This window comes from Macrobrachium nipponense, chromosome 30, assembly GCF_015104395.2.
Source record: "Macrobrachium nipponense isolate FS-2020 chromosome 30, ASM1510439v2, whole genome shotgun sequence".
NCBI lineage: Eukaryota > Metazoa > Arthropoda > Malacostraca > Decapoda > Palaemonidae > Macrobrachium > Macrobrachium nipponense.
Window position 1 is genome coordinate 54,971,506 of NC_087218.1, and position 26,061 is coordinate 54,997,566.

The following is a 26,061-nucleotide window of genomic DNA, read 5'->3' on the forward strand; positions in this document are numbered from 1 at the left end:
TCTGGCACCAGCTGGAAACTACTTAAAAAATAATAAAAGATTGTACTATATGCAAGGAGTCTGTGGCATCATTGGTGTACCTCCGTTGGTCACATTTAACCTTTATTCTCTCAATGTGGATGGTCTACTTTAGTAAATGCTGGTGTATATGAGGCCTTTGTCAAGGACACTGCTTGTACCAGTGTAAGATCAGACCAAATAAGCCACTCAAACTTCTTAGTGCTTACAGAGAGGACATGGCAATCGATAAGGATAGATCCATATCACAAGGTTACCTCCAATGTCATTCAATTACCAAGATATTCAAGATGTTTAGTTAAAATCAAATTCTGAAAACACCAGGGTACAACAACCAAAGAGAAAATCTACATATTGTGTATGTTTACCAAGAGAAAGAAATTATGACTAACCATTTGTACATCATTTAGGAGTGACTGTGGTTCTGATCCTACTAGAACTTTGGAGCAAATAAAATCTACTAAAGTTGGTTCAGGTTCTCCAATGTATTCAATAATTTTCTTATTAATCCACGGTCGGATTCTCTTCTCCATTAAAACCTGAAAAATAAAAGAAAGTTGTCTATATTTACGGTAACTTGTAGGAAAACAACAAACTGAATAAATGGCAACTAAACATTTTAGGTTTATTTGTGAGAATTTTTAAAAGCTTATAACACTTGAAATATGATATTTTTAAAATAAAATGAGATTTTATATATACTAACCAAGTAATTACATAGCTATAGTTTCTACTTTTAACAGGTGCTTTAAATTTAATATTCATGGTAATGCTATGTTGTTTTTTGGTGCAGGTATGTGCCCCGCCCACATCCGGGAAAGAATAGGTACAACGTAGCTAATGAGCTCAGTTTGTTAATGCTCTATGTCCATTACATAGGGAGGGAGGGCTCCGATTATGTAATTACTTGGTAAGTTTATATAAAATCGAATTTTATTATAAAAATGTCATTTCTATTTAAGTAACATACCAAGTAATTACATAGCCGAGTCCCACATTGATAGGGGGTGGGACTCATGGACATGCACTACTCCAAAGCACTTATAAATGAAAACAAATTACAATAGACACAAGCTAGCATTTTCGGAATGCTTGTTGTAACCTTACCTGGTAAGAGCTAAAACATTGCTCATCTCAACCTGTAGGGACATGACTATAGTGTCAGTTGTCTCTACGTCAGTGGGAACTTTGTGGTTAAGGAGTACTCCGATGATTGCCAAAGTAAGGACCAATATCCTTGCCCTGGTCTTCACACGACCGTAACTAACCAAAAACTACTACCTGAACACCAAGTTAAAAAACCAATGCCCAACTGATTAAAAAAAAAATGACTGGTACATACTCCAGGCACAAAGTACCCCCCAGGCTTCCCATAAACTCAATGACCCAATACAAAGCAAAGTTAGAGAAAATGAAAGAATCACTTCTACCCGTCATTCCCTAGTACCATGCCAGCTGTGGAAAACGAACCAAATGTACTATAGTCCTCAAACACTATTTCAACATCACACAAGTAGTGGTTTGCAAACACTGATCAACATTTCCAGTAAGTCCACTGAATGACAGAATCGAGTTAGAGATTTCACTGAAAGGCCAAGGATGTGGTTACAGCCTGAATGTCATGTGCCTTTACTTTCAGCAAAGGTAGGTTTCCTCCTGAAACTTCGAATGAGCTTTTGTAAAAGTGTCTCTCAGGAAGAAAGAGATGGCATTCTTCAACAAAGGTCTCTGTATCCTCAACTGAACACCACAAGTTACGAAAATCTCCTCTCGTCTTTTTTGTTCTGTCAATGTAATGACTCAAAGCTCTCACTGGACATAATACTCTATCTTCTTCCAATGGTCCAAGGATTCCAGTAAGGCTCTTGATGGTGGAGTTACGAGGCCATGGGTTGGACGGGTTTTCGTTCTTAGCTAAGAACCCTAGGTATGATAAAGGAACACACTGCAGGAGAGAGAGAGAGAGAGAGAGAGAGAGAGAGAGAGAGAGAGAGAGAGAGAGAGAGAGAGAGACTTCCTCATTAAGCCCCTGAGAAAAGCAGAGCTTAAAGGCTTCATCAGTGGGCCTGAAAGCCATAGTAAAACCACGTCCAAGTTCCAGGTGACAGGGTGAAGAGAAACTTGTTTTGTAGAGTTAGAAGACTTTACTAATCTGGTATGTCTTAATTTGAGGCGAAGTCTAATCCTCTTTGTCTGAATACAGAATTCGGCATCGCTCTGTAGCCCTTAATTGTGGATGTATAAAATTGCCTAGACGTCTTCAAAAACAACAAAAACTGCAAGTTGGGCTATACAAGTTTCAGAAGATGAGTTGCCACATCATCTGCACCAACTGCGAAACACTGCCCACTTTACTTGGTCGACTCTGGTAAGTGTCGTGCCTACACTGAGCAATAGCTCTTGCAACTTCTCTTGAAAAACCTTTTGCTCTGACATGCTTTCCGACAGTCTGAAGCCTGTCAGTGAGAGTGGATAACACCCCTGATGGAACCTGCTAAAGTGCGGTTGTTGGAGCAGATTTTTCCGTTGTGAAAGGAGCCTGGGAAAGTCTGACAGAAGTTCTATGAGGTCCAGGGAATCATTTCCCCTGAAGCCAGAAGAGAGCCACAAGCTCACTGATATGTTGCAAAGTGACTGAAAATTTTTTATGACTTCCCTGACTAGATTGAAAGGGGGAAAGGCATAAAATTCCCGATTTGACCAATCCTGGAGCATCGTGTCTGTTGCTCAGGTTCGAGGGTCTGAGGCAGGAGAACAGTACAGGGGCAGTCGATTTCTTGACATTGCAAACAGGTCTACCAACGACCTTCCCCGTTTCCACAGGTCAGTGCACACCCGTGGATTCAGTGACCATTCCATGGGTAGACGGATCAACTCGTCTGCTATAATGTTCAACTTGCCCTGAACAAATCGAGTGAGAATTTGGGTAGCAACAGGTTCTACTGAAGGAGCAACTACTACTTATGGGCAGATCTGCACAGACTTCCTTTAGACTTATGATTTGCTTCCTCACAAGTGCTGGGGAGTCTAGCAAGGACCTCAATCTAGGAGCATCACTGGGATAGGTAGCCAACCCTTCCACTAAAACATGACATTTTTATAATAATATAAATTTTCACTTATACTTACCCGGTGGTTACATATAGCTGTCGTCTCCTGACGTCACGGCAGAATTTGAAATTTGCGGTAGCGCTAATGGTTTGACAGGTGATCCCTCTACTCCCGCCCTCTACCGGGTACCGGGAACCATTCCAACAATAAATCAGAAGTTTCATGCCTACCTGTCCATATGAGGGGAGGAGGGCGGGCTTCGTTATGTAACCACCAGGTAAGTATAAGTGAAAATTTATATTATTATAAAAATGTCATTTTCACTTATATAACTTACCCGGTGGTTACATATAGCTGATTGACACATTTAGGTGGTGGGACAATGGCAGCTAAAATAACAACTGTTGGAATTATCCGAAGATATAGGTTCCTTACCTTTAAAGACCGCTGACTCAGTGGTTACTGCCTCTGTAGTCTGCTGGCCTTTATTGTACCGACAGGATATATGGATCCGTGCGTCGGACACAATAATAAGTACTTGCCGTTGAGGACGAGACCGTAATGGACAAGACTATAATGCCCCTGCTCAGGGCGCAGTACAAATCACCACAAAATACAATGAAAAACGAGGGATCACCACAACCGTTTAAGAAATACACCAAGACATTAAAAGACTGAAAGATACTCAAAAAACTCCCTGTATCTTCAGACAACCTTAATAATACAAAAAACATAATCAAGGAGAAAAGTTAGTGAGGATGGGATACATCCTTCTCTCCCTCACCCAATACCGTGTCAGTCACAATGAATGGCCCCAATGTACTGCAGTTTTCATATGTGGTTTGCAAATCTGTCAGATAATGAGATGCGAAGACAGAATTGCTTCTCCAATATGTAGATTTAATAATGTCTTTCAAAGACAGATTACGTCTAAAGGCCATAGACGTAGACACTGCTCTAATTTCATGAGCTTTGACTTTAAACACTTTGATATCTGAGTCCTGACATTGTCCGTGTGCCTCAGAAATAAAATTCCTTAAAAAGAAGGAGAGTGCATTTTTAGAAAGAGGACGAGAAGGATCTTTCACTGAACACCACAGGTTATCACTCTTACCTCTTATACCTTTGGTCCTTTGCACATAATGTCTAAGTGCTCTCACTGGTCAGAGAAGACATTCAGGCTCATTAGGCCCCACTAACTCCGAAATGTTCTTTATAGAGAAAGAACGAGGCCAAGGACGTGAGGGATTTTCATTCTTAGCTAAAAACCCCAGCATTGATGAGCAAATGGCATTGCCTTTAGCGAATCCAACTCTCTTATCAATAGCATGCAGCTCACTGATTCTTCTAGCTGATGCTAAAGCACAAAGAAAAAGTGTCATCCTGGTCAGATCTCTAAAAGAACTAGAAGAGATCGGTTCGAATCTATCTGACATCCAGGTTCCAAGCTACTGTTCTTTACTCCTTTGTCTTGGTCGTATCAAAGGAACGAATCAGGTCTGAGAGGTCTTGATTATTAGAAATGTCTAATCCTCGATGTCTGAACACAGAAGACAACATAGCTCTATAACCCCTAATCGTCTGGGTAGAAAGCTTCTTATTTTCACGAAGAAAAAGAAGGAAGTTAGCTAACTGAGCTATAGAGGTCTTAGAAGACGAAATTCCTTCTTCTTTGCACCAAGCTCTGAATTGGACCCACTTAGCTTGGTACACTCGATCAGAGGATTCTCTTCTGGGTCTAGCAATAGCCCTTGAAGCTCTCTTTGAAAATCCTCTCTTTCTGAGGAGATGCTCGACAGTCTGAAGGCGACTAGTCGAAGAGCGGACAAGTTGTGATGGAACCTCAGAAAGTGGGGCTGTCTGAGTAGATCCTTCCTTAACGGTAACTCTCTCGGAAAGTCCGTCAACAGCAGTAGTAGATCCGGAAACCATTCCCTGGCCGGCCAAAAGGGGGCTATCAGAGTCCTGACGTTCTGATGACCTCTGAACTTTGCCAGAACTAATCTTAGCATTTTGAAAGGTGGAAAGGCATACAGATCCAGATTTGACCAGTCCAGAAGCATGGCATCCACTGTAAACGCCTCCTCGTCTGGAACTGGGGAGCAATACAGTGGTAGACGAGCTGTCTTGTTTGTGGCGAAGAGATCCAACTGAGGACATCCCCAAATCCCCCAAAGCTTCTTGCATATTTGAGGATGTAACGTCCACTCCTGCTGAGAATGTCCGCCTTTACATTCTTCGAGCCTTGAATAAATCTTGTGCTCAAGACAACCTTGTTCTCTTTCGCCCAAATGAGTAGGTCTCTCGCCGCCTCGCACAGAGAGAACGAGTGTGTCCCCCCGTTTTTTGATGTAAGAGAGAGCCGTGGTGTTGTCTGCTTGAACCAGCACTACTTTCCCTCTTACCTCTGTCTTGAAGTGCATTAGAGCCAAATGAATCGCCTTCAACTCTTTTAGATTTATGTGCCAGCTTCTCTCGATGAATCTGCCAAAGTCCCGACACTCCTTTCCTCCCCAGAGTAGCTCCCCACCCTTTGTCCGATGCGTCTGACAAAAGCGTAAGGTTGGGGCTCAACTGGCTTAGAGACAAGCCTTCCTTCTGATTTCCACCAAAGGAGGTCCTGTTTGATTCCTTCCGAGATGGGGAACACGAAGGAGTCTGGGAACTTCTTCCTTTGCCACTTCTGCTTCAAGTAAAATTGAAGTGGTCTCATGTTGAGCCTGCCCAGACTTACAAATTGCCTCTATTGAAGCCAGGTTCCTAAAAGGCTCATCCACTGATTCGCACGAGCAAGTTTGTCTGACGAGAAATTCGTCTATTTTGTTCAGGCAAGAGTCGATCCTTTGGAGAGACGGAAAAGCCTGAAAAAGAACTGAATTCAGTCTCACTCCTAAATAAACTATCTCCTGAGAAGGAGTGAGACATGACTTTTCCTTGTTTACTAACAAACCTAGGCTTTCCGTAAAGCCCTTAAAAAGTCTTTTGTAGGTCCTTCACACACTTCTGTCTGGACCTTGCCCTGAGAAGCCAATCGTCTAGATACATGGATATTCGTATCCCGTTCATAGATGAAGCCACTTTGCTACTGACGACAGAACTCTGGTGAACACTTGTGGAGCTGTCGACAGGCCGAAGCAGAGGGCCTGAACTGATAAATGCGGCCCTGGAACACGAATCTCAGGAATCTTCTCGATTCCGAATGAATCGGAATATGAAAATAAGCGTCCCGAAGGTCTATGGAAACCATCCAATCTCCAGGATGAAGCGCTGCTAATACCGATTGGGTCGTTTCCATAGAAAACTTCGTCTTCAGGACAAAGACGTTCAGGGCACTGACGTCCAACACCGGTCTCCAACCCCCCGTGGCCTTCTTTACCAGGAAAAGGCAATTGTAAAATCCTGGTTCCTGCGGAGAGTCCACTAAAACTATGGCCCTCTTTGCCAGTAAGGCGAGAACTTCTTGATGGAGGGCGGCAAATTTTTCGGAGTTCTCCGAGTAAGCTGACAAATTCACAGGAAATTCTGTGAGAGGGGGGTGCTTGATGAACGGAATGGTGTATCCTTCCTTCAGGACCTGGACCGTCCAAGGATTCGCTCCGAGATGAAACCAGGTCTGCCAGAAAAGGTGTAATCTGGCTCCTACTGCTGTGTGGAGGACTACGGGCCTACTTCTTATTGGATTGGAAGAGGGAGTGGTTTTAGAAGAGACTCTACTCTCACGAAACCTGGAGAAAGATCGAACGGGAGCTCTCCCTAGAAATGGTTTAGGAGCTTCCGTGGAGGGAGCACTCCGAGAAGCAGAAAGAACCGGAGCTATCTTCCTGGGCTTCTTCACTGACTGTGATAAAAGATCCTGGGTCGCTTTCTGTGTTAAAGATTGAGCGATCTCGCTCACAATCTCTTGCGGAAAAAGGTGTTTCTTGTCCAAAGGAGAGAAGCAAGGCAGACTTCTGGTTCGATGAGACCCCTTTCGACAAGAAGGAGCACCAAAGCTGTCTCTTCTTCAACACTCCAGAGGCGAAAATGGCAGCGAGCTCCGAAGCTCCATCACAGATGCCTTTATCGATACAATCCAATACCGAGGCAAAATCCTTCAACTGCTCCTCCGAAAGTCCAAATGACTTGACTTTCCTGGCCAGCGAAGCAATGGCCCAATCAGGAAGCTAACAACTTCAAAACACGGAAAACACTCTTGCAAAGATGCACAGTTTTCATTTGATGAAAAAAGAAAATCTTAGCAGTATAAGGGCTGCTCTGCGGGAAGAGTCCACTGAGACTAGAAAAGTCTCCCTGAGCGGAGGCAGTCACACTCAGGGAAAAAACTTCTCCAGTGTCATACCAGACACGGCTCCTTGATGAAAGTCTCGAAGGGGGAAGACAAAAAACATTTTTTTCCCCTTTTTCCCGTTCCCCTCTTCTCCAAAAGCCAGCGTTAACTTTCTTGATAGCTTTCTTAGCCGAAATCGAGAGGACGAGACGCGTGAACGAGGACGAGGAGTCAGGCTTACTGTCCTTTTTCCACTGCGAACTAGGAGAAACTGGAACGGAAGGCGCAAAAGAATCTCCAAAGTTGGTCAAACGAAGGATCGTAAAAGGAGTTTATACCCCGACAAATGCTTTGTCTTTTTCTGTAAGTACTTCTCCCCTTCTTCCTCCAAATCCGAAGCTTCCTTCGACGAAACTGGCGCCAACATTCCACAGAAGAGGAATCCTGTTCGGCGAAGTCACACCCTGATGCGTCCGAGGAGGGTGAGAAAGCAGGAGAAGACGTCTAGCCTAGTCATGTACTGAGACGAATCCGGGCGGCTGCGTTGGCGGCTGAGAATGGCGCTCGAGCGAGAGCCTGACGTGGCGCCATAGACGGAGTCAGGAAAGGAGTCCGACCAGGCGCCTGAAGTGGCGTCTGAAGAGGAGTCACATGGAGAGTCTGAGCCTGAAGAGGCGACTGAAAAGGAGCCTGCGAAGAGGACTGCACAGTAGTCTGCGGAAGATGTAAGGCGGTCGGGAGCGCATTTGGAGACGAAGAGACTTGCCAAAAGCTCCAAGGTACTGCTAACTTGGCATTCATCTGTTCAAACACCGAAGGTTGAGGATGCACGCGACGTAGAAGGCGCGGAGAGTAGAAGGATGATCCAGCAAATCACGTCTGGAGCCCGCAGGAGTTCATGCGCTTGAGGAGGCTCTGGAGAAGGCTCCGAAGGAGTGTGCGTGTTCGGCTTCTCCACTTCTATGAGAGAAGGGCGATAAATCGAAACCGCCGGAGAAAAAGCTTCAGGCTCCTCCCAAAAACTACAAGAAGGTTCGGCTGCCGCCACCTTCTTGGGACCGCAGCAGGCGAAACATCGCGAGACCTTTTTCAGCGGTCTAGAAGTCTTATTACGCCAACCTCTATAAGAGGAAACATCTGAACTAGAGTCGCTTGACGAAAAAACACTTCCTCGCAACACCTTTCCAATGGTGAGCGACAGCATCCTGGGATACGGCTACCAGGAATTGCTTTGAGGGGGCGGCTGCTCGGGAGCAGATCCGCTCGCCTCCCTTCGGTTTTCGGCATGTCCTCCTCCCAGGATCTGGGGAGTTTGACAGGGGCCTAGACCTAGGAGAACGAACGGGCCGAACAACCACCTTCTCCACTACACTTGCACTAAGTAATTTATCACACTTAACTACCACTTCTTGCACTGTCTCACCCATTTTCTGCATAGTGGTGAGGAAAGAGACAAATTTCGAGTCCATATCGGCTCGTAAATACTGACACGGGGAATCGGGATCGGAGATACAGATTCGAGGGCAGGAGCAACCACTACGGGGTTAATAGGAACAGGATTAACAGAATTCAGAGGAATATCCTGGCTACTCACTGACTGTGAAGCCTTTCTGATTCTATCTTTTTCTAACTTTCTCATATACTTTCCCAGTGCCTTCCACTCCTGAGATGTAAGCAGAGCTTACATTCTCACACGTATTCTCAAAAGAACATTCACGTCCCCTACAAACTAACACAAGTAGAATGAGGATCAAGTGAAGCTTTAAGAAGTCTAGTCTTACACCCACTACTACACACCCGCTAATACTGAACAGAGCCGGTGTCAGACATCGTGAAGAATTCAAAAATAATTCCTAAAAAGGACAACAATATCAAAACCAAAATAACTATTGCGCTAGCAAAAAGATCAGTAAACTCAAGGTACATCACCAAGAGGAGAAAACCAAGATGATCAAATCCAAATTCCAACCAGCAGAGGAACCGTGTTACCGGTTCCGACGGCAGGAAACTTCTGATTTATTGTTGGAATGGTTCCCGGTACCCGGTAGAGGGCGGGAGTAGAGGGATCACCTGTCAAACCATTAGCGCTACCGCGAATTTCAAATTCTGCCGTGACGTCAGGAGACGACAGCTATATGTAACCATCGGGTAAGTTATATAAGTGAAAATCAGAAGCACTGGAATCACTAGCACTAGCTTTGTCCAACAGAGCCTTAACAGACACTTATTTGAGTCACTGTTTCCACTAAGGCTTCGAACTTTTCATCCACGCGGCCTTCCAAACTGGCAATGGCACTATGTAGGTTCAGAAGGTGGGGTGGGAGCCAGGTAATGGAGTGGAAAGAAGTGCAAGAGGACTGGAAGAGAAGAAGAAGAAGAAGAAGAAGAAGAAGAAGAAGAAGAAGAAGAAGAAGAAGAAGAAGAAAAAAGAAGCTCTAGCTTCGGATCTAGCGCCCGCCTTCCTCTGCCTAGCTTTTCCAAACTTGTCCATACGTGCATGTAAAATTCGCCACTTAAAATCAAGCTTTGTACTTAATGCACACCAAGTTAAAATGACAATTTGTCCAAAATTGCATTTTTCCTAACTATACAAACCTGAGGTCCTTTTTACAATAGGAAGATACTAGCGGCAGCTGGATAGGTCGTAAGCTTTCGAACAAGGGGTTCGGTAGTTAACTGCTTGTCCGACAGGCGGCGGCGCGCGCGCGACTGGGAGGTAAACAAATCACTTTTGCTTTGGCCCAAGCAAAAACTGCAGAGTGAGGGGTGGCATGAGGTGGGGCTATGTGTAAAAGGACCTCAGGTTTGTATAGTTAGGAAAAATGCAATTTTGGACAATTGTCATTTGTTCCGACACGGCATACAAACCTTCGGTCCTTTTACAATAGGAAGAACTCACTTCTTGGTGGTGGAATCTGAGTCTCTTTTGTGAACAGCTGGTGTTCGCCCTACCTTGGAAGCCTCCCTGGTCGTAAGAGCGAGGGAGGGATCCAAGCCTCTGTCCGATTGATCGGGGTGTGCACCGCAGGATCAATGGTCAGACCTCTGGACCGAGTACTAAGAGAGGGGCATGCGCATCTCTTAGTACCAGCAATGCAAGAACTGTTCCTGTACAGGAGCAAATATAAAGTCATGGTTTGACTCTTGTAGCATCCCTTCCCCCCCTTGCAGAAGGAAGTGGTGGATATTCTGCTCCTATCCCTAGTGAAAGGGATAGGATGGGGCTCGTTCATATAGCTCACCTGCATCTCGTCCTCATCCAGCGTAGTGACGACCATGGCCCTCTGCCCACAGGTATAGGGGAAGGAAAAGATGGTGAAGAGAGAGCCAGTCACCTCACTCACTCACACTCCATCCACACAGTCACACCAGGACTCGATGCTGTTCAGCCTGCGAGGGTCTGGGTTAGCACACAACTTGTTGCAGCCACCACGGGTCCCAAGGAAAACGTATCCAAGGACCTGTGGGCAATATCCCGAAGGTAAAAGAAGACGTAAAGGTAGTCTGGTTAGACCAGACCCCTGCCTTCAGGACCTGCGCCACGGAGAATTCTTGCGAAACGCCAACGAGGGGCCAATACTTCTGACTTCGTGAGCTCTCGGACGGGACGTACGGATGTCGTCACTACCATCATCCTCATACGCCCTCCTGATGACCTCACGCAGCCAGAATGAAAGAGTGTTCTTGGATACTTCTTTCTTGGTGACCCCGGTGCTAACGAAAGAGGCGTCGACACTCAGGCCTGAGGTGTCGAGTTCTCTTCAGATAGCGCCGTAGCGCCCTCACAGGACAAAGCAGCAATCTCATCCGCATCATTATCGGTGAAGTCCAATAGGGAGGGAATCGTGAATTACTCGAACCTGTCATCAGGGACTGACGGTTTCTGAGTCTTCGCAACGAATGTCGGGACGAAATCGAGCGTCACGGATCCCCATCCCCTGGAGTGTCGTACATCATAGGAAAGACCATGAAGTTCCCCTACTCTCTTCGCCGATGCCCAGGGCCAGCAAGAAGAGGGTCTTGAGGGTCAGATCCCTGTCTGACGACTCTCGGAGTGGCTCGAACGGTGTTCGAGTCAGACTCCTAAGGACGAGCGTCACGTCCCACGCAGGGGGTCCTGAGTTCCCTGGGTGGCAAGCACCTCTCGAAGCTCCTCATCAGCAAGGAGATCTCGAACGAGTTCGAGATGTCCAACCCCCTCAGTTTCAGGACGAGCGCCAAGGCGGCTCTGTATCCTTTAACTGTGGGACTGAGAGGAGCTTCTCTCGGCGAAGAAAAACGAGGAAATCCGCTACCTGCTGAAGAGTGGCTCTGAGAGGAGATAGACCCCGTCTACGACACCAACCACAGAAGACGGCCCACTTCCCTGGTACACAGCTGCAGAGGACTGACGGACGTTTCCAGCCATCTCTGTTGCTGCGCCTACGAGAAAAGCCTCTCGTTCGCAAGAGATGGTGGATAAACAGCCAGCCGTGAAGACGTAGGGACTGGACTGCTCGGTGGTACCGCTCGACGTGTGGCTGGGCGAGAAGGTTGTGCCAAGGGGGAATCTCTCTCGGTTCTCCTGCGAGAAGAGCCAGCAGGTTCCGGATACCAAATGGCCTGTGGCCATTTGGGAGCCACCAGGATCATCCTGAGATTCGGGGTGACAGCGCTCGACTGATCACCTTGCGAATCAGGCTGAACGGGAAAGGCATAGGCGAAGAGGTTGTCCCACGGGTGTTGAAGAGCGTCCTCTGCAGCTGCCCATGGGTCCGGCGGCCGAGAAGAACACCTGGAGCTTCCTGTTGTGTGCCGGGTGGAGAACAGATCCACGACTGGTCGCCCCCACAGGTCGAAGAGCCCTTTCCGCCACGTCCTGGTGAGAGACCATTCCCTATCACCTGATCCCGACGGCTGAGCGTGTCTGCTACTACATTCCTCTTCCCTGGAATGTAGCGTGCCGACAGCTCTATTGAGTGTGCCTGAGCCCACTCGTGCACCTGCCGAGTCAACTGGTACAACGGGAGAGACACTAGGCCCCCCTGTTTGTTGACGTAAGCCACCACCGTGTGTTGTCGCACATCAACACCACTGAGTGTCCCATCAAGCGGTCCTGAAACTCTTGGAGAGCGAGGAACGCTGCCTTGAGTTCCAGAACATTGATGTGAAGGTGCTTGTCGTTCTACGTCCCACACTCCTGAAGTCAGCAACTCCTCCGGTGTGCGCCCCATCCCCTCGGTCGATGCGTCTGAGAACAGCTGCATGTCCGGGGGGGGAGTGCGCAGTGGCACTCCTCTTAAGAGGTTCCTGTCGTCGAGCCACCAGGCTAGGTCCTGCCTCACCTCCTGTGTCAGTGACACTGGAAAGCTTGGGGATCCGTCGCCTGTGACCAACTCTCCTTTAGTCTCCACTGAAGAGACCGCGAGGTGAAGACGCCCGTGAGGGACTAACTTCTCGAGTGACGACAGGTGTCCGATCACGACTTGCCATCGCTGAGCTACCTGTTCCTGCCGAGACAGGAACTGGTTGGCTGCCTCCCTGAATCTGCTGATCCGCGAGTCTGCGGGGAAGACTCGCCCTGCTACCTGTGTCGATCAGCATACCCAGGTACTTCATCCTCTGCTTGGGCTCGAGATCGGACTTCTCGAAGTTCACACGATCCCCAGATCGCGACAGAACTCGAGCAGTCGATCCCTGTCCTGTAGCAACTGCGAGCGGGAGCTCGCCAGGACTAACCAATCGTCGAGATACCTCATCAGACGTATCCCGTGCGAATGGGCCCAAGCAGACACCAGAGTGAACACTCGCGTGAACACCTGTGGGGCGGTTGAGAGACCGAAGCACAGTGCCCTGAACTGGTACACCGTCCCGTCGAGGATGAAGCGGAGGTACTTTCTGGAGGACTGATGAATGGGTATTTGGAAATACGCATCCTTCAAGTCCACTGAAAGCATGAAATCGTTCTCCCCTGATGGAGTCGAGCACTGAGCGTGCCGTCTCCATCGTGAACCGGGTCTGGCGAACAAACCGTTCAGGGGAGAGAGATCTATCACCGGGCGTCCAGCCTCCCGTAGACTTTTCCACCAGGAAGAGTCGACTGTAAAAGCCCCGGTGACTGATCCGTGACGATCTCTACAGCTCTCTTGCTCAGCATGGTCTTGACTCCCTGTCTGAGTGCTACGTCCTTCGTGACCCGGGGACGTACGACTGCTGTTGGACCGGGTTGGAGGTGAGGGGTGGCCGAGATTCGAAGGGTAATAGATATCCCTCCCGGAAGGACATCTACAATCCAGGTCTCGCGCCGTAGCGCTGCCAAGTTTGCCCAATGGCTGGCCAGGCACCCCCCCACTTCCGGCAGCAGGTGAGGGGAACGCCGTCCCTAGCGTTTCCCCCCTTTCTTTTCCCCCCTTTCTTCGACTTCTTCCCAGAGCCTCCACGGGATGAGGAGGGCTGGGAGGAGGGCTGGTTACGGCCCCCCTTGCCAGAAGTCGAAGAAGACAGAGTCATTCCTCGGGGCTTCGACGCAGCAACCGTCTTAGCACGCCGAGGAAGCGCTAGCCGAGCTCTTAGACTTGGCCGCAGTCCGAGGCTGCCCAGAAGCCTTCGAGACTGCCTGGTAACCAGACTGTCACTGTCCTCAGTGCGCCGTCTGTCCACCGCAGCGTCCACCATCTCTCCTGGGAAGAGAGACGTGGAACTCCGTAAAGGTCCGTTTCGAAGTCCCAATGCCGCTTCACGCCCGGCCGCCCTGGACACCCGAGTAAGGACAGCGTCCCTTCGTCGGAGAACCAGGTTGGCCCACAGGTTCACCGTCTGGTGGGCAAGGAAAGAGATGGCTCTTCCCCCAGACTGGCAAAGTCTCCTGAAGGCCGAGTCATCTTCGGGAGAAATTCCCCCAGAGTTGGCTGCGACCTTAGATACTGTGAGGGACCACAGATCTAGCCAGGAGACGGCCTGGAAAGCTGCCATGGCGGTAGATTCCAGGCCTAGTGCCTCTTGCTGCGAGAACCACAGGTTCTCGGACAGGAGCTGTTGCAGAGACACACCCGGAGTCAGCCTCGCTAACTCCGGGTTCACCTGTTTGGGCGGCATCGGATCTTCAGATGGCACGTAAAACCGCCGATGTCGTAGCAGAGGAGGTGGAAGTAGCTTGCTAGACCTGCCAGACTTCAGTGAACCGTCCTGTCCAGAGACAAGCGATTCAACTTGGTCCAGCACTGAGTCAGCCAGCTCTGACCGCGGCAAACCCACCGTCGGTCTGGGTTCCCTCTTCGGGCCCCAGAACGACTCGAGCCGGGACGTGGGGCTGGCGGATGGTGGGAGCGGCGATCCTTCCCCGAGGTCGTTGTGCTGACGAATCAGCGCAATAACCTCGGCAAAGTTCCTCTGGATCTCAGGAGTGACTGCATCCTGTGGAGTTGGACCGTCCAGTCCCTCAAACAGGAGCACCTCCCGAGACCCTCCTCCCTCAAGGAGAGGAGCAGCGACAGCCCCCGCTCGTCGGTCTCCTCCAACCACCTGTGCGTAAGACCTGGCTGGTCCGAGAACCGAGCCTGGGTACGTACGACGACGTGGCGGGATCCTGAAGGGCGCACCCTTCCAGATCACTCCTCACTACCCTCGCCCCTCCCGGTGTAACCCGAGGAGGTTGAAGGTATGGGAGAGGCAGACCTGACGCTCTCTCCTCGCTCACTGGCAGAACAGCGGGCTTGGAGGACTGCAGGCGATCGTCAACCCGCGGTGGCGATCGAGCTGCAGACCTAGTCGAGCCGTCTCGCTGTGGAGAACGGCTGGACCGAGAACAGCGGCCCCGGTCTCGTGTGTCAGAGGAGCTGGTGCTGGTTACCGTACCCGATCGCTCCCTGTAAGAGCGACGGTCAGGCGACCGGCGAGCTCCACTGTCACGGTGAGACCGGTGCGTGTCCTCACGGTGCGTCAGTTCGCTGGTACCAGCCATGGCTGGTGCCGGCGAACGGGGGGACCTCTTCCCAGCCTCAGCCCGTGGCCGGTCATGGACCGTCACGTCCGCACCCGGGTAGCCAGCTGCTGCGCCGCGAGAGCGAGAGCTGGTCTGGTGAGAGTCCGCGTGAGGCGGCTGTCACCAGTTCTTCCGCTCCGTGCCGTGGACCTGACGCTGAGCGGATCAGAGGTCTGGTTCCTGGCTGCACGGTCGCTGGTAGGCGACCGTACACTCGGTACCTCTCGCGAACGAGCGGCCGAGCCGGATCCTGCTGCTGTGGCCGAACCACTGACAGCAGGTGAGGAAGTGCCGGTGTTAGCCGGCACCCCTCTGGTCCCCGTAGTCTTCTTCCTTGCGGGAGAAGAGACGGGTCCTGCTCCCACCCGAAGGAGCAGGGCGACCAGCGGAAGAACCCCCGTCTCACCAGAGCGAGACGGGCCCTTAGAAGCTCCCGAAGGAGACTTCTTGGGGGAGGGGGGGGGGAGGCGACCTTCTTCTTCTTAGGCGGGGGAGCCCTAGAAGAAGAAGGGGAAGAGGCGGCAGACGACGACGACGAAGAAGACGATGAAGACGACGACGACACCTTCCTCCTCTTCTTCTTCTTCTTCGTCAACCTCCTCAGGACCGACGTCAGGTCTGTCATCCAGGACGGAGCCGTGGCTGCTGTTGCCGAAGCAACAGGGCCCGGACGTACCTGTCCGAACAGACCAGCATCGGGAGCAGCGGCGCCAGGAACGGGAACAACATCAGCAGGTGCGAGCATCACAGGACGGCAGCGGACACGGCAGGATCAGGAACAGGAACAGCAGCGGTGGTCACGGCAGGTACGGCAGATACAGCTGGTCGAACCAACGGCACAGACGTCATCGGTACCGTGGGAGGTCCAGGGGCGAGCTCTTCGGGCACATGAAGTTCCGGTCGCGGCAGCACGGCAAACCCAGGTGGCGGCATCACACTCCCCCGAGTTACGGCGACTGGCCCCTGCACCGATGTTGTGGGTGTCACAGAGACCGCGTGCTGGGTGTACACCAGGTGAGGAGGTGACGCGTAGCCAGGTGTTGTCAGGGTCGTGTGGTGGTTGTAACCGTAGCATGCGTAACCGCCACGGAGCCCAGCGAGATGATAGAGCAGCCCCTGGACACTCGGCACGCCCTGCAGTCCCAACGATGCACACCTGTCCCGAGGTCATCCTTCACGGCAACCGCACCTGAGGAGGCAAAAGTCGGGTGATTAGGAGGATCCTCTACCCGCTCGCGCGAAGACGAGCGGATAGAGGACCCAGAGTACAACTCTACGTCGGGGTATCTAGCGCCCTCCTCCACACTCGACACATCGGGAGAGGAGAAGGACCTAGACCGCCCCCGAAGGGGAAGGCGCGAGACGTGGAAGTTGAGCGGGCGGCAGGAAAGAAGACGAAGTGTCCGTCACCAAAGGAGTCGCGGGAGAGCTTTCCGACGACTCCTTTGGAGGCCTTCGCTTCTTCCTGCCCTCATACAATGTCCCACTGCGCCTCCGACCAGTCATACAAACATCACAGGGCTCGGCCCGGGTGCATTCGCGCCCCCGGCACCGAGCACACAACACATGAGGGTCAATCTCGGGGAATGATCTGAACTTCCCGCATTTGCGCCCTTCTGGTACCCGGGGGGCAAAGTCTCCTTGGGGTAGCGAGGCGTGGAGATTCCATCATTATTAAATTGCAGCGAATTAATATATGAATGAAGAGAATAACTGTACTTACAAGCTCTTTCATACACAATTACAAACAAACTAGAAAGCAAACGACGAGCAGCGGGCAGAGAGCGAACACACACGTCCATCCACTGTGAGGCCGAAAGCAAAAGTGGTTTGTTTACCTCCCAGTCGCGCGCGCGCGCCTGTCGGACAAGCAGTTAACTACCGAACCCCTTGTTCGAAAGCTTACGACCTATCCAGCTGCCGCTAGTATCTTCCTATTGTAAAAGGACCGAAGGTTTGTATGCCGTGTCGGAACATGAGCAAATTTGCCCTCGGCAGTTACAATAAACTGAATGAAGGTCCTATTTAAAGGAAATCAATCTGGTCCTAAGGCTACAATACCGGCTACTAGATGCACTAGCATGTTAAAAGCTAAATAGATATCTGTAAGCATAATTAAGCTAAAAAACAAATACAGCAGAGAGGCTACCAAATAACAGAACACTTCACCAAATCCTTTTAGCAAAAAAATCTGGTGAGCTATCCTGCCTAACAGTAGACAAAGCTACTTAAACAAACGTAGTCGTTGAACAGCAGAAACGAACTGAGCTTAATAACTTAATTATACCTACTCTTCCCTGGATGTGGGCAGCGTACTTGCCAGCACCAAAAAACAATGGAGCGCTACCGCTAATTTTAAATCTAATGTTGCTGTTAAAAGTAGAAACTACAGCTAAGTAATTACTTGGTAAGTTACTTATATAAAAGTACCATGCATAAAATCAGAACCTAATTTAAACTGAGCATACTATTTATAAGAATTAAAAGTTTTACAATTGAACACCTATCCACTGGAGTAAGAGATACTCACGTTATCTACTAGGGACGAGTCGATTGGGTACGCAAACAATTCGTCTTTGCTAGTTGGTATTTTATCAATCATGTTCTTTATATGCTTGCGCTTCTCTTCACCACCTTTCTCCTTCCCACTCTTATCCTTCCCTGAAATTATATAATATATAAAAAATAAAAAATAAAGGATTCTAAGTGTTTGCATATACTACATGCAACCTTCATATAACATCCATTTTTGCAACTGTAACAGAATGAATGACTATTTATGTATATAAAAATTTAAATCATAAAATACCTGATTCTGTATTTCTTAGGAGCTTCTGAAGAGGGTCTTCTTTGGCTGACAGCGTTCGTTCTGAAATTATTAGAAATGCGGATGTATTCAGGAATTACATTTGGAGCAGGGATTCAGCTTTCATAATAATGATTTTAATTTCTATCAAAGAAAATGACATTGTTATGATACAATAAAGTTTCATACATACTTACCTGGCAGATATATATAGCTATCGACTCCGTCGTTCCCGACAGAATTTCAAATTTCGCGGCACTCGCTACAGGTAGGTCAGGTGATCTACCGCCCTGCTCTGGGTGGCAGGGCTAGGAACTATTCCCGTTTTCTAATCATAAATCTCTCTTCCACCTGTCTCCTGCGGGAGGCTGGGTGGGTCTTCAATTGTATATATGCCAGGTAAGTATGTATGAAACTTTATTGTATCATAACAATGTCATTTCATACATTCACTTACCTGTCAGATATATACATAGCTGATTGACACCCTTTGGTGGAGGGCAAGAGACAGCTAACTAACTGACTAGACAGGTAAACAACATATGTTGTAGGTATTAATAAAACCTTAGTTTCCTACCTTTTTAGATGGAAGACTTCGTGGCTACTGCAGAGTCTGCTTCATCTCAAGAGCCTAGCGAGATAGTGATCTGTGGCCAAGAGTTCTTGTGGATCTGTCGATGGGGTCTCTTCCACTTACTCGACAGAATCCTAACTGGCGTTTGTCAATGGAGCACATCCGCTTATATGACAACACGCACTAATTTAAGGAGCACACAACCAATCCCGATCACCCGATCCTAACCCGTGTTAGTTCTAAGATTGCCTAGAGTTTTATCCCCAAACTCTTTGCAAACAACCACAAACTCGAACTCATACATACAAAAATAACAAAATTTTTGTACCCCTCTAATAGTCAGATGTCACTCGATATTTTCAAATGAAGAGAAGTGAAGGCCGCCTGTGCGACAACTGACATCCCCCTACACCGAAAACCCGAGACACATCCGACAAGAGGGTTACGTACATAATTTTAAGGATTGGTGCTTTCTCCTTTACCCAGAACCGTTTGTGCTGACACAAACGGACCTAACGAAAACATTTATCATACGTAACTCGCACGTCTTTTAAATAATGGGATGCAAACACAGAGTTGCATCTCCAATAAGTTTGTGTCCAAACTGTTCTTTAGTGACATATTTCTTTGGAACGCACCGAAGTTGGCGATTGCTCTAACTTCGTGGGCTCCCACTCTTAGAAGATTAAAAGAATCATCTGGACACTTCTTATGAGCTTCCTACCGTGATAACACTTCTAACAAGAAGGCTAAAGCGTTCTTGGACATTGCTCTCTTGGGGTCTTTCACTGAGCACCAAAGACCTTTCTGCGAACCCCCCAACTGCTTCTTCCTGTCCAGATAAAATTTTAGAGCTCTAACTGGGCGAAAAAACAAAGGGATCTTTCTGCCTCTCTGCCCACCAAACTAGAAAGTCCTTTCACTTCGAAGCTCCTGGGCCAGGGATTTGAAGGTTTTCATTTTGGCCAGAAAAAGGGACTGAAATGAACAAATTGCGGAGTCTCCTTTGAAGCCAACTCTTGATTCAAGGGCGTGCAACTCACTGATTCTTTTTGCCGTTGCAGAGAGATCAGAAACAACACTTTCTAGTGATATTACGGAACGAAGCAGTGTGAAGTGGTTCGAATTCATCTGATGAAAGAAATTTAAGAACCACATCTAAGTTCCAGCTTGGAACCTTAGGTACAAGTGATTTAGATGTTTCGAATGAACGAATGAGGTCGTGCAAATCCTTATCATTCGTTAGATCTAATCCTCTGTTTCTAAAGACTGCTGAGAGCATACTCCTGTACCCCTTAATAGTTTGGTACGAGAGATGCGACTTTTGTCTAAGAAACAAAAGAAGGAAATCTGCAATTTCGGTCACAGAGGTACTGGAAGAGGACAGCTTCTTCGACCTACACCGAGTTCTGAAAACTTCCCACTTCGATTGGTACACATCGCCTCGTAGATGATCTGCGCGGGCTCTAGCATTGCGTTTGCTGCCTGGCGAGAAACCCTCTCGCTCTGACAAGTCTTTCGATAGTCGAAAGGCAGTCAGGAGCAAGAGCGGGTAGATTTGATGGTACCTCTCGAAGTGGGGTTGTTTGAGCAGATCTATTCTGTTTGGAAGAGATCTGGGGAAGTCCACTGTCCATTCCATCACCTCTGTGAACCAAATTTGAGCTGGCCAATACGGAGCGTCAGAGTCATCTTGGTTCCTTCGGATGCCACGAATTTTCTGACTACTTCCCCCAGTATCTTGAACGGGGAAAAGCGTAAACGTCTATTCCTGACCAGTCCAGGAGAAAGGCGTCTGTTTGCATAAGCCCCGGGGATCCTCCACCAGGGCACAAAATGTATTTATCCGTTTGGAGAGGAACGTGGCGAAAGATCTATTTGATTTTTGGCTTCCAAAGGAGCCAAAGGCTCTGACAGACTTCTGAGTGGAGTGTCCACTCTGTGGGAAGGACCTGGAATCTCCTGCTCAATCTGTCCGCTCTCACTTCCTCTCCCCTTGAACAAACCTTGTTAGGAGAATTACCTTCCTTTGGTTCGCCCAAATCAGTAGATCCCGTGCCAGCTCGTACAGAGCAAAAGAGTGCGTCCCTCCTTGCTTCTTGACATAAGCCAGAGCTGTCGTATTGTCTGATTTATCTGCACGACTTTTCCTCTGACTAAGTGTTCGAAGCTCTTTAGTGCTAGGTGAATCGCTAAGAGCTCTTTGCAATTTATGTGCCATGACACCTGTTTCTGCCGACCAGGTGCCTGACACTTCTCTGGGTCCCCAATGTTGCACCCCCAGCCCGCCTCCGAGGCGTCTGAAAACAATGTCAGGCTTGGGTTCCGTACTTTGCAGGGACACTCCTTTGTTTTCCTTTAATGGAACCAACCACCACTTCAAATGATGTTTTTATCTCTTCCGAGATTGGAAACGTGTCCGAGAGCTGACCTGTCTCCAACTCCAACTTCTTCTTAGGAAGAACTGAAGCGGTCGAAGATGTAATCTTCCTAGAGAAAGAACTGTTCGAGCGAGGAAAGGGTTCCCAGAAGGCTCAGCCATCCCTCGCTGAAGTGCGCTCCTTCCCTAGAAAGTTCGATACTGTGGCACAGCCTTTCTTTATTCTCTCTTGAGATGGAAAAACTCGAAAACAACCCGAGAATCCATCTGAATCCCCAGATAAACCACGTTCTGGCTGGGGATCATCTGAGACTTCTCGAGGTCACGATCAATCCCAAAGACTTTGTCAATTCCAGTGTTGTTCGCAGGTCCTCCAACACTGCTTTTGAGACCTGCTCTGATGAGCCAGTCGTCCAGTAGCAGGAGACATTTATCCCTTTCAAATGTAAGTGCCTTGCTACATTTTTCATCACGTCTGTGAAGACTTGAGGAGCCGTGGACAGGCCGAAACACAGGGCCCTGAACTGATAATTTCTTCCTTCGAACATAAATCGAAGGTACTTCCTCGACGAATGGTGGATCGGGATGTGGAAAGTATGCGTCCTGAAGGTCTAAGGACACCATCCAATCCCCTTGCCCGCAGTGCTGCAAGGACTGAGGCAGACGTTTCCATGCTGAACTTCTGTTGTTCGACGAATTTGTTCAGCGCACTTACGTCCAGTACCGGTCTCCATCCCCCCGAGGCTTTTGTTACAAGAAACAAGCGATTGTAAAACCCCGGGGAGTTGCAATCCAGCACAAGTTCTATTGCTCTTTTGTTCCACATCTGTTCCACCATCTGACGAAGAGTATCCTCAGAATAGGGTCCCTGTATCTGGCGGACAATTCCCTCGGAGATGTTGTCAAGGGAGGAATGTCCTTGAATGGGATGCGATACCCCTTCTTGATAATCGACATCGTCCAAGTGTTGGCTCCTATGTCTTCCCAGGCTTTCGCAAAATAATGTAGCCTGGCTCCTACGGGTGTCTGGAGGACAGAATTTTCACTTCCCTTTCTTAAAGGAACGGAAGGAAGACCTGCCCCTCTTATCGGTTGACTTCCTTCTGGCGATCGTCTAGTTGGAAGACCTCCTCGAAAGGGCTGTTTTCTGAGCTGGGCGAGCCACTTTCTTTTCCTCACTAGCCCCAGGCCTATTCTTCCTTGAGGATTGTCTAAGGAGATCCTGGGTGGCCTTTTCCGTCAGAGATGCGCGATGTCCTTCACCAACTGTGAGGGAAAAGGTTTTCAGAGAGAGGCGCAAACAATAATGCGGCTCTCTGTGAATGAGAGACGGCCTTCGTGAGGAAAGCACTGTGCACCGCCCTTTTCTTTAAAACTCCTGCACCATATAGGGAGCATACCTCAGCCGATCCATCCTGAACAGCCTTATCAATACAGGCGAGGATGCAATTCAGGGTTTCTGGGTCGAGTTGTTCATTTTCTTGAGATTTCTTGGCCAGAACCCCAGGGACCAATCTAAGAAGTTAAAAACATTCTAAGTATGAAAAGTCCCTTGATGAGGTGATCCGTTTCCGAAAGCCCCCATGTAACCTTCGCTGCAATTCAAGGCGTGCCTTCTCGACGAATCCACCAAACTCGAGAAGTCTGACTCAGCTGAAACGGACAGAGATAGTCCCATATCCTCTCCCGTTTCATACCAAATTCCTCTCCTCCCTGTAAGTTTTAGCGGGAGGCATACAAAGACCGTCCTCCTAACTAACTCCTTCTTCTTCTTGAACCAGGAGTCAAGAGATTGTAGAGCTCTCCTCATTTGAAATGGCAGGCTTCATTTTAAGGAAAGAGAAGACTTGAGTGTTTTCGTGCTTGAAAACTGCGAGCGTGGCGAAGGGGGAGCAGCTGGCGTCAAAAGAGTCTCCATATTCCTCCAACAAAAGGGACGAAAGAACTTTATAATTAGAAGATCCTTCCTTCATTTCGTCCTCCGAGGCATCTTCTGGGTTGATAGGCTCGGAAGGAGAAGGTTCTCTTCTTTCTACTGACTCTTCTCTTACTCTCTTACGAGTGTCAGGTTCTTCCGAGGAATGCGCCTGGTGTACAGTAGGAGTATCTCGCCTGGGAGGAGTAACGTGCTTGGAATACTCCTGGCGCCTGGCAGGCGCAAAGCGCCTCGAATACTCCTGGCTTTCAGTAGGCGCATTTTGTTTAGAATCCTCCTGGCGCGTTGTAGGAGTATTAAGTTCCGAGTACTCCCTGCGCCTGGGAGGAGTAATTAGCTTCGAAATACTCCTGGCGCCTGGGAGGAGTAACGCGCCTGGAATACTCCTGGCGCTGGCAGGCGCAAAGCGCCTCGAATACTCCTGGCTTTTATCAGGCGCATTTTGTTTCAGAATACTCCTGGCGCGTGGTAGGAGTATTAAGTTCCGAATACTCCTGGCGCCTGGGAGGAGTATAAGCTTCGGAATACTCCTGGCGCCGGGAGGAGTAACGCGCCTGGAATACTCCTGGCGCCTGGCAGGCGCAAAGCGCCTCGAATACTCCTGGCTTTTAGAAGGCGCATTTTGTTCAGAATACTCCTGGCGTGTGGTAGGAGTATTAAGTTCCGAATACTCCTGGCGCCTGGGAGGAGTATCTAGGCCCGACGACTCCTGGTGTCTTGTAGGAGTACGCCGTTCCGAATACTCTTGATCCTTAGCATGCGTCTGATGTTTAGTAGGCGCTTTCCGTCTCACAAGTGCTCTACTCCTAACAGGATCTTCCTCTTCAGGTAACTCTTGGCGTTTTTTCTTGATTGAAGATCTTGAAATCTTGTACTGCTCGTTGCGCCTACTCGGAGTCTGGCTGCTGGTTGGCGCCCTACTCTTGACAGGAGTAGCTTCCTTTCTTACCTCTCTCCTGTCTAGCGCAACGAGAGATGGCCGCCTGTGCGACAACTCCCCTGAAGATGCGTCGCGCCTGGCAGGAGATAGTATTTAGATCTTTTAATAGGAAGCCTATCATCCTTCTTACGAGTAGGCTCCTTATAACGAGTTCCTACTTCAAATTTTCTTGGTTGAGGAATCTTCCGCATTAGGAAGAGGGAGATCTGGAATGCGCTCTAGGATCTCTTCCAGACCCAGAGTCTGACTGTATTCTCGCCTCTTTATTACCGAAGGTGCTCCTCCTTCTGAGAAGCGCTCGGGACTCGAATTGAGCTCGTGGCTCTTTCTTACTCCTCTTCAAAGGACGGGAAAGATTCGACTCCTTCCATCCTCTTCTCGGCGAAGGCGAACTCGACGACGAAAAGCACTCTCGAATGGATGCTTTTCCTATAGCGGTCTTTGGCAGTCGATACGATCGATTCTGCCGAAGGGACGCCTGATCGTTGGGGATTCTCCACAACCCCGTACGGCTTTCGACTTTCCTTCTCCTCGGGCCAGGGAGCTTGGAAGAGGTCTAGGCCTGGAGCGTCGCAGAGACGACCAGACGCCCCCTCCACTACACTGGGACACTAATATCACTGCCACATTCACTTTCCTTACCTTCCAATGCTGCGACTTTTTCCTGCATTTTCTGAAGGGAAGCTCTAAGTTCTGCTATTTCCGAAGCAGAACTAGAGGGATTAGCAAGATGTGAACGGGCTGAAACAGAATGGTTATTATCATCATAGGAAGAAGCTACAGAGCTAGACAGTAAATCATGAGAGGCAGTCATACTGCGGGTTTTATAAGCCGCCTTCCTCTCTCTATCTCTCTCTAACTTCTTCAAATAAGAAGTTAGATTCTTCCACTCTTGTGCATTCAGATTCTCACACTCATTACACGTATTCTCAATCGAACATTCAACCATTCTACACCCCCTACAACTAGTGTGAGGATCTACCGAAGCTTTCGGATCCTCACCTTACAGCCCTCATTCACACACACTCTGAAACTAACACTAGAATCAGACATATTCACAAATTCCAAAAACCAAGTCCAAAAACAGTCCACGATAGCGAATGCAAACAACGATCCAAGTACGTCACCAATATCAGCGAGAGATGATCAAAGCTTTGCGAAAAACGAATTCTAGTCAGGAGGAAGTAACAACAATGTTGATACAGCCGGCGACGAGAGATTATGATTAGAAAACGGGAATAGTTTCCTAGCCCTGCCACCCAGAGCAGGGCGGTAGATCACCTGACCTACCTGTAGCGAGTGCCGCGAAATTTGAAATTCTGTCGGGAACGACGGAGTCGATAGCTATGTATATATCTGACAGGTAAGTTTGAATGTATGAAACTATCCTTACACAGAAGCAGGAAAACAATCACAGAAACTGTAAATGCAAGCAGAACCAGCCCTGGGACCAGGAAGTGGGTTGGAATTTCATGGAGTCCCTCCCTGACTTATCACATCAGATTACACTAGATTGTCTTTGGTTTGGAGTGGTTTGGTTGAAATCCACTTTTGTTTAACACACATTTAACCAACAAACCTGGAAGAGGTAATTTTTTCTTTTTTTGAGGTAAATCATCGTCATCTTGATTAAATACATCTTTTACGTCTAGCTTCTTTCTCTTAGGTGGAGTTGGGGTAACATCCGCTGATGGGAAGGTATCTGTAAAGACAAAAATAAAAAAAGGTAAAATATCATGAATAAATACAATCAAAACAAACAAAACTTTTCTTATATAAAGTAATTCAAATCAATACAGCAATGCAGACACAGGGTGCCACATTAAGAAGGATGAATGGGGAAGCTTAGTGCCACGGAGAAGTTCAGGGATGGCAGCAAGCAGAATACATGAAAAAAGTATGTATAAATAAAAGCTACAAGAAGGGGAAAAAGGGACATTATAACATATGAGGCACACTGTAGGCAACAACAGCCCCCAAAAGGAAAAAGTGACAAAAGAAGGGTAAAGATAGGACAAAGATACTGTACACAAATTTGAGCAAAATATCAAAATGAGACCATTCAGAATATAAAAATACACAGGAATTAAGTAAAACAGCAAGAACCACCATTAAAATCAGGATGGCAC

The 26,061-nt window shown here is 48.5% G+C and overlaps 1 protein-coding gene across 6 annotated transcripts in view; it reads right to left on the bottom strand.

Annotated features, from left to right (window-relative positions):
• Nucleotides 1-26,061, bottom strand: part of LOC135202535 (RNA-binding protein 25-like) — a 74,120-nt gene that overhangs the window by 19,019 nt on the left and 29,040 nt on the right. For all 6 annotated transcript variants that reach the window (XM_064232005.1, XM_064232002.1, XM_064232000.1 and 3 more), the window contains 4 exons: nt 25,512-25,634; nt 18,106-18,165; nt 17,827-17,957; nt 411-557 (listed from right to left, as the gene is read on the bottom strand). In XM_064232005.1, coding sequence (XP_064088075.1) covers nt 411-557; nt 17,827-17,957; nt 18,106-18,165; nt 25,512-25,634 — 461 coding nt within the window. The remainder of the gene's footprint in view (nt 1-410; nt 558-17,826; nt 17,958-18,105; nt 18,166-25,511; nt 25,635-26,061) is intronic.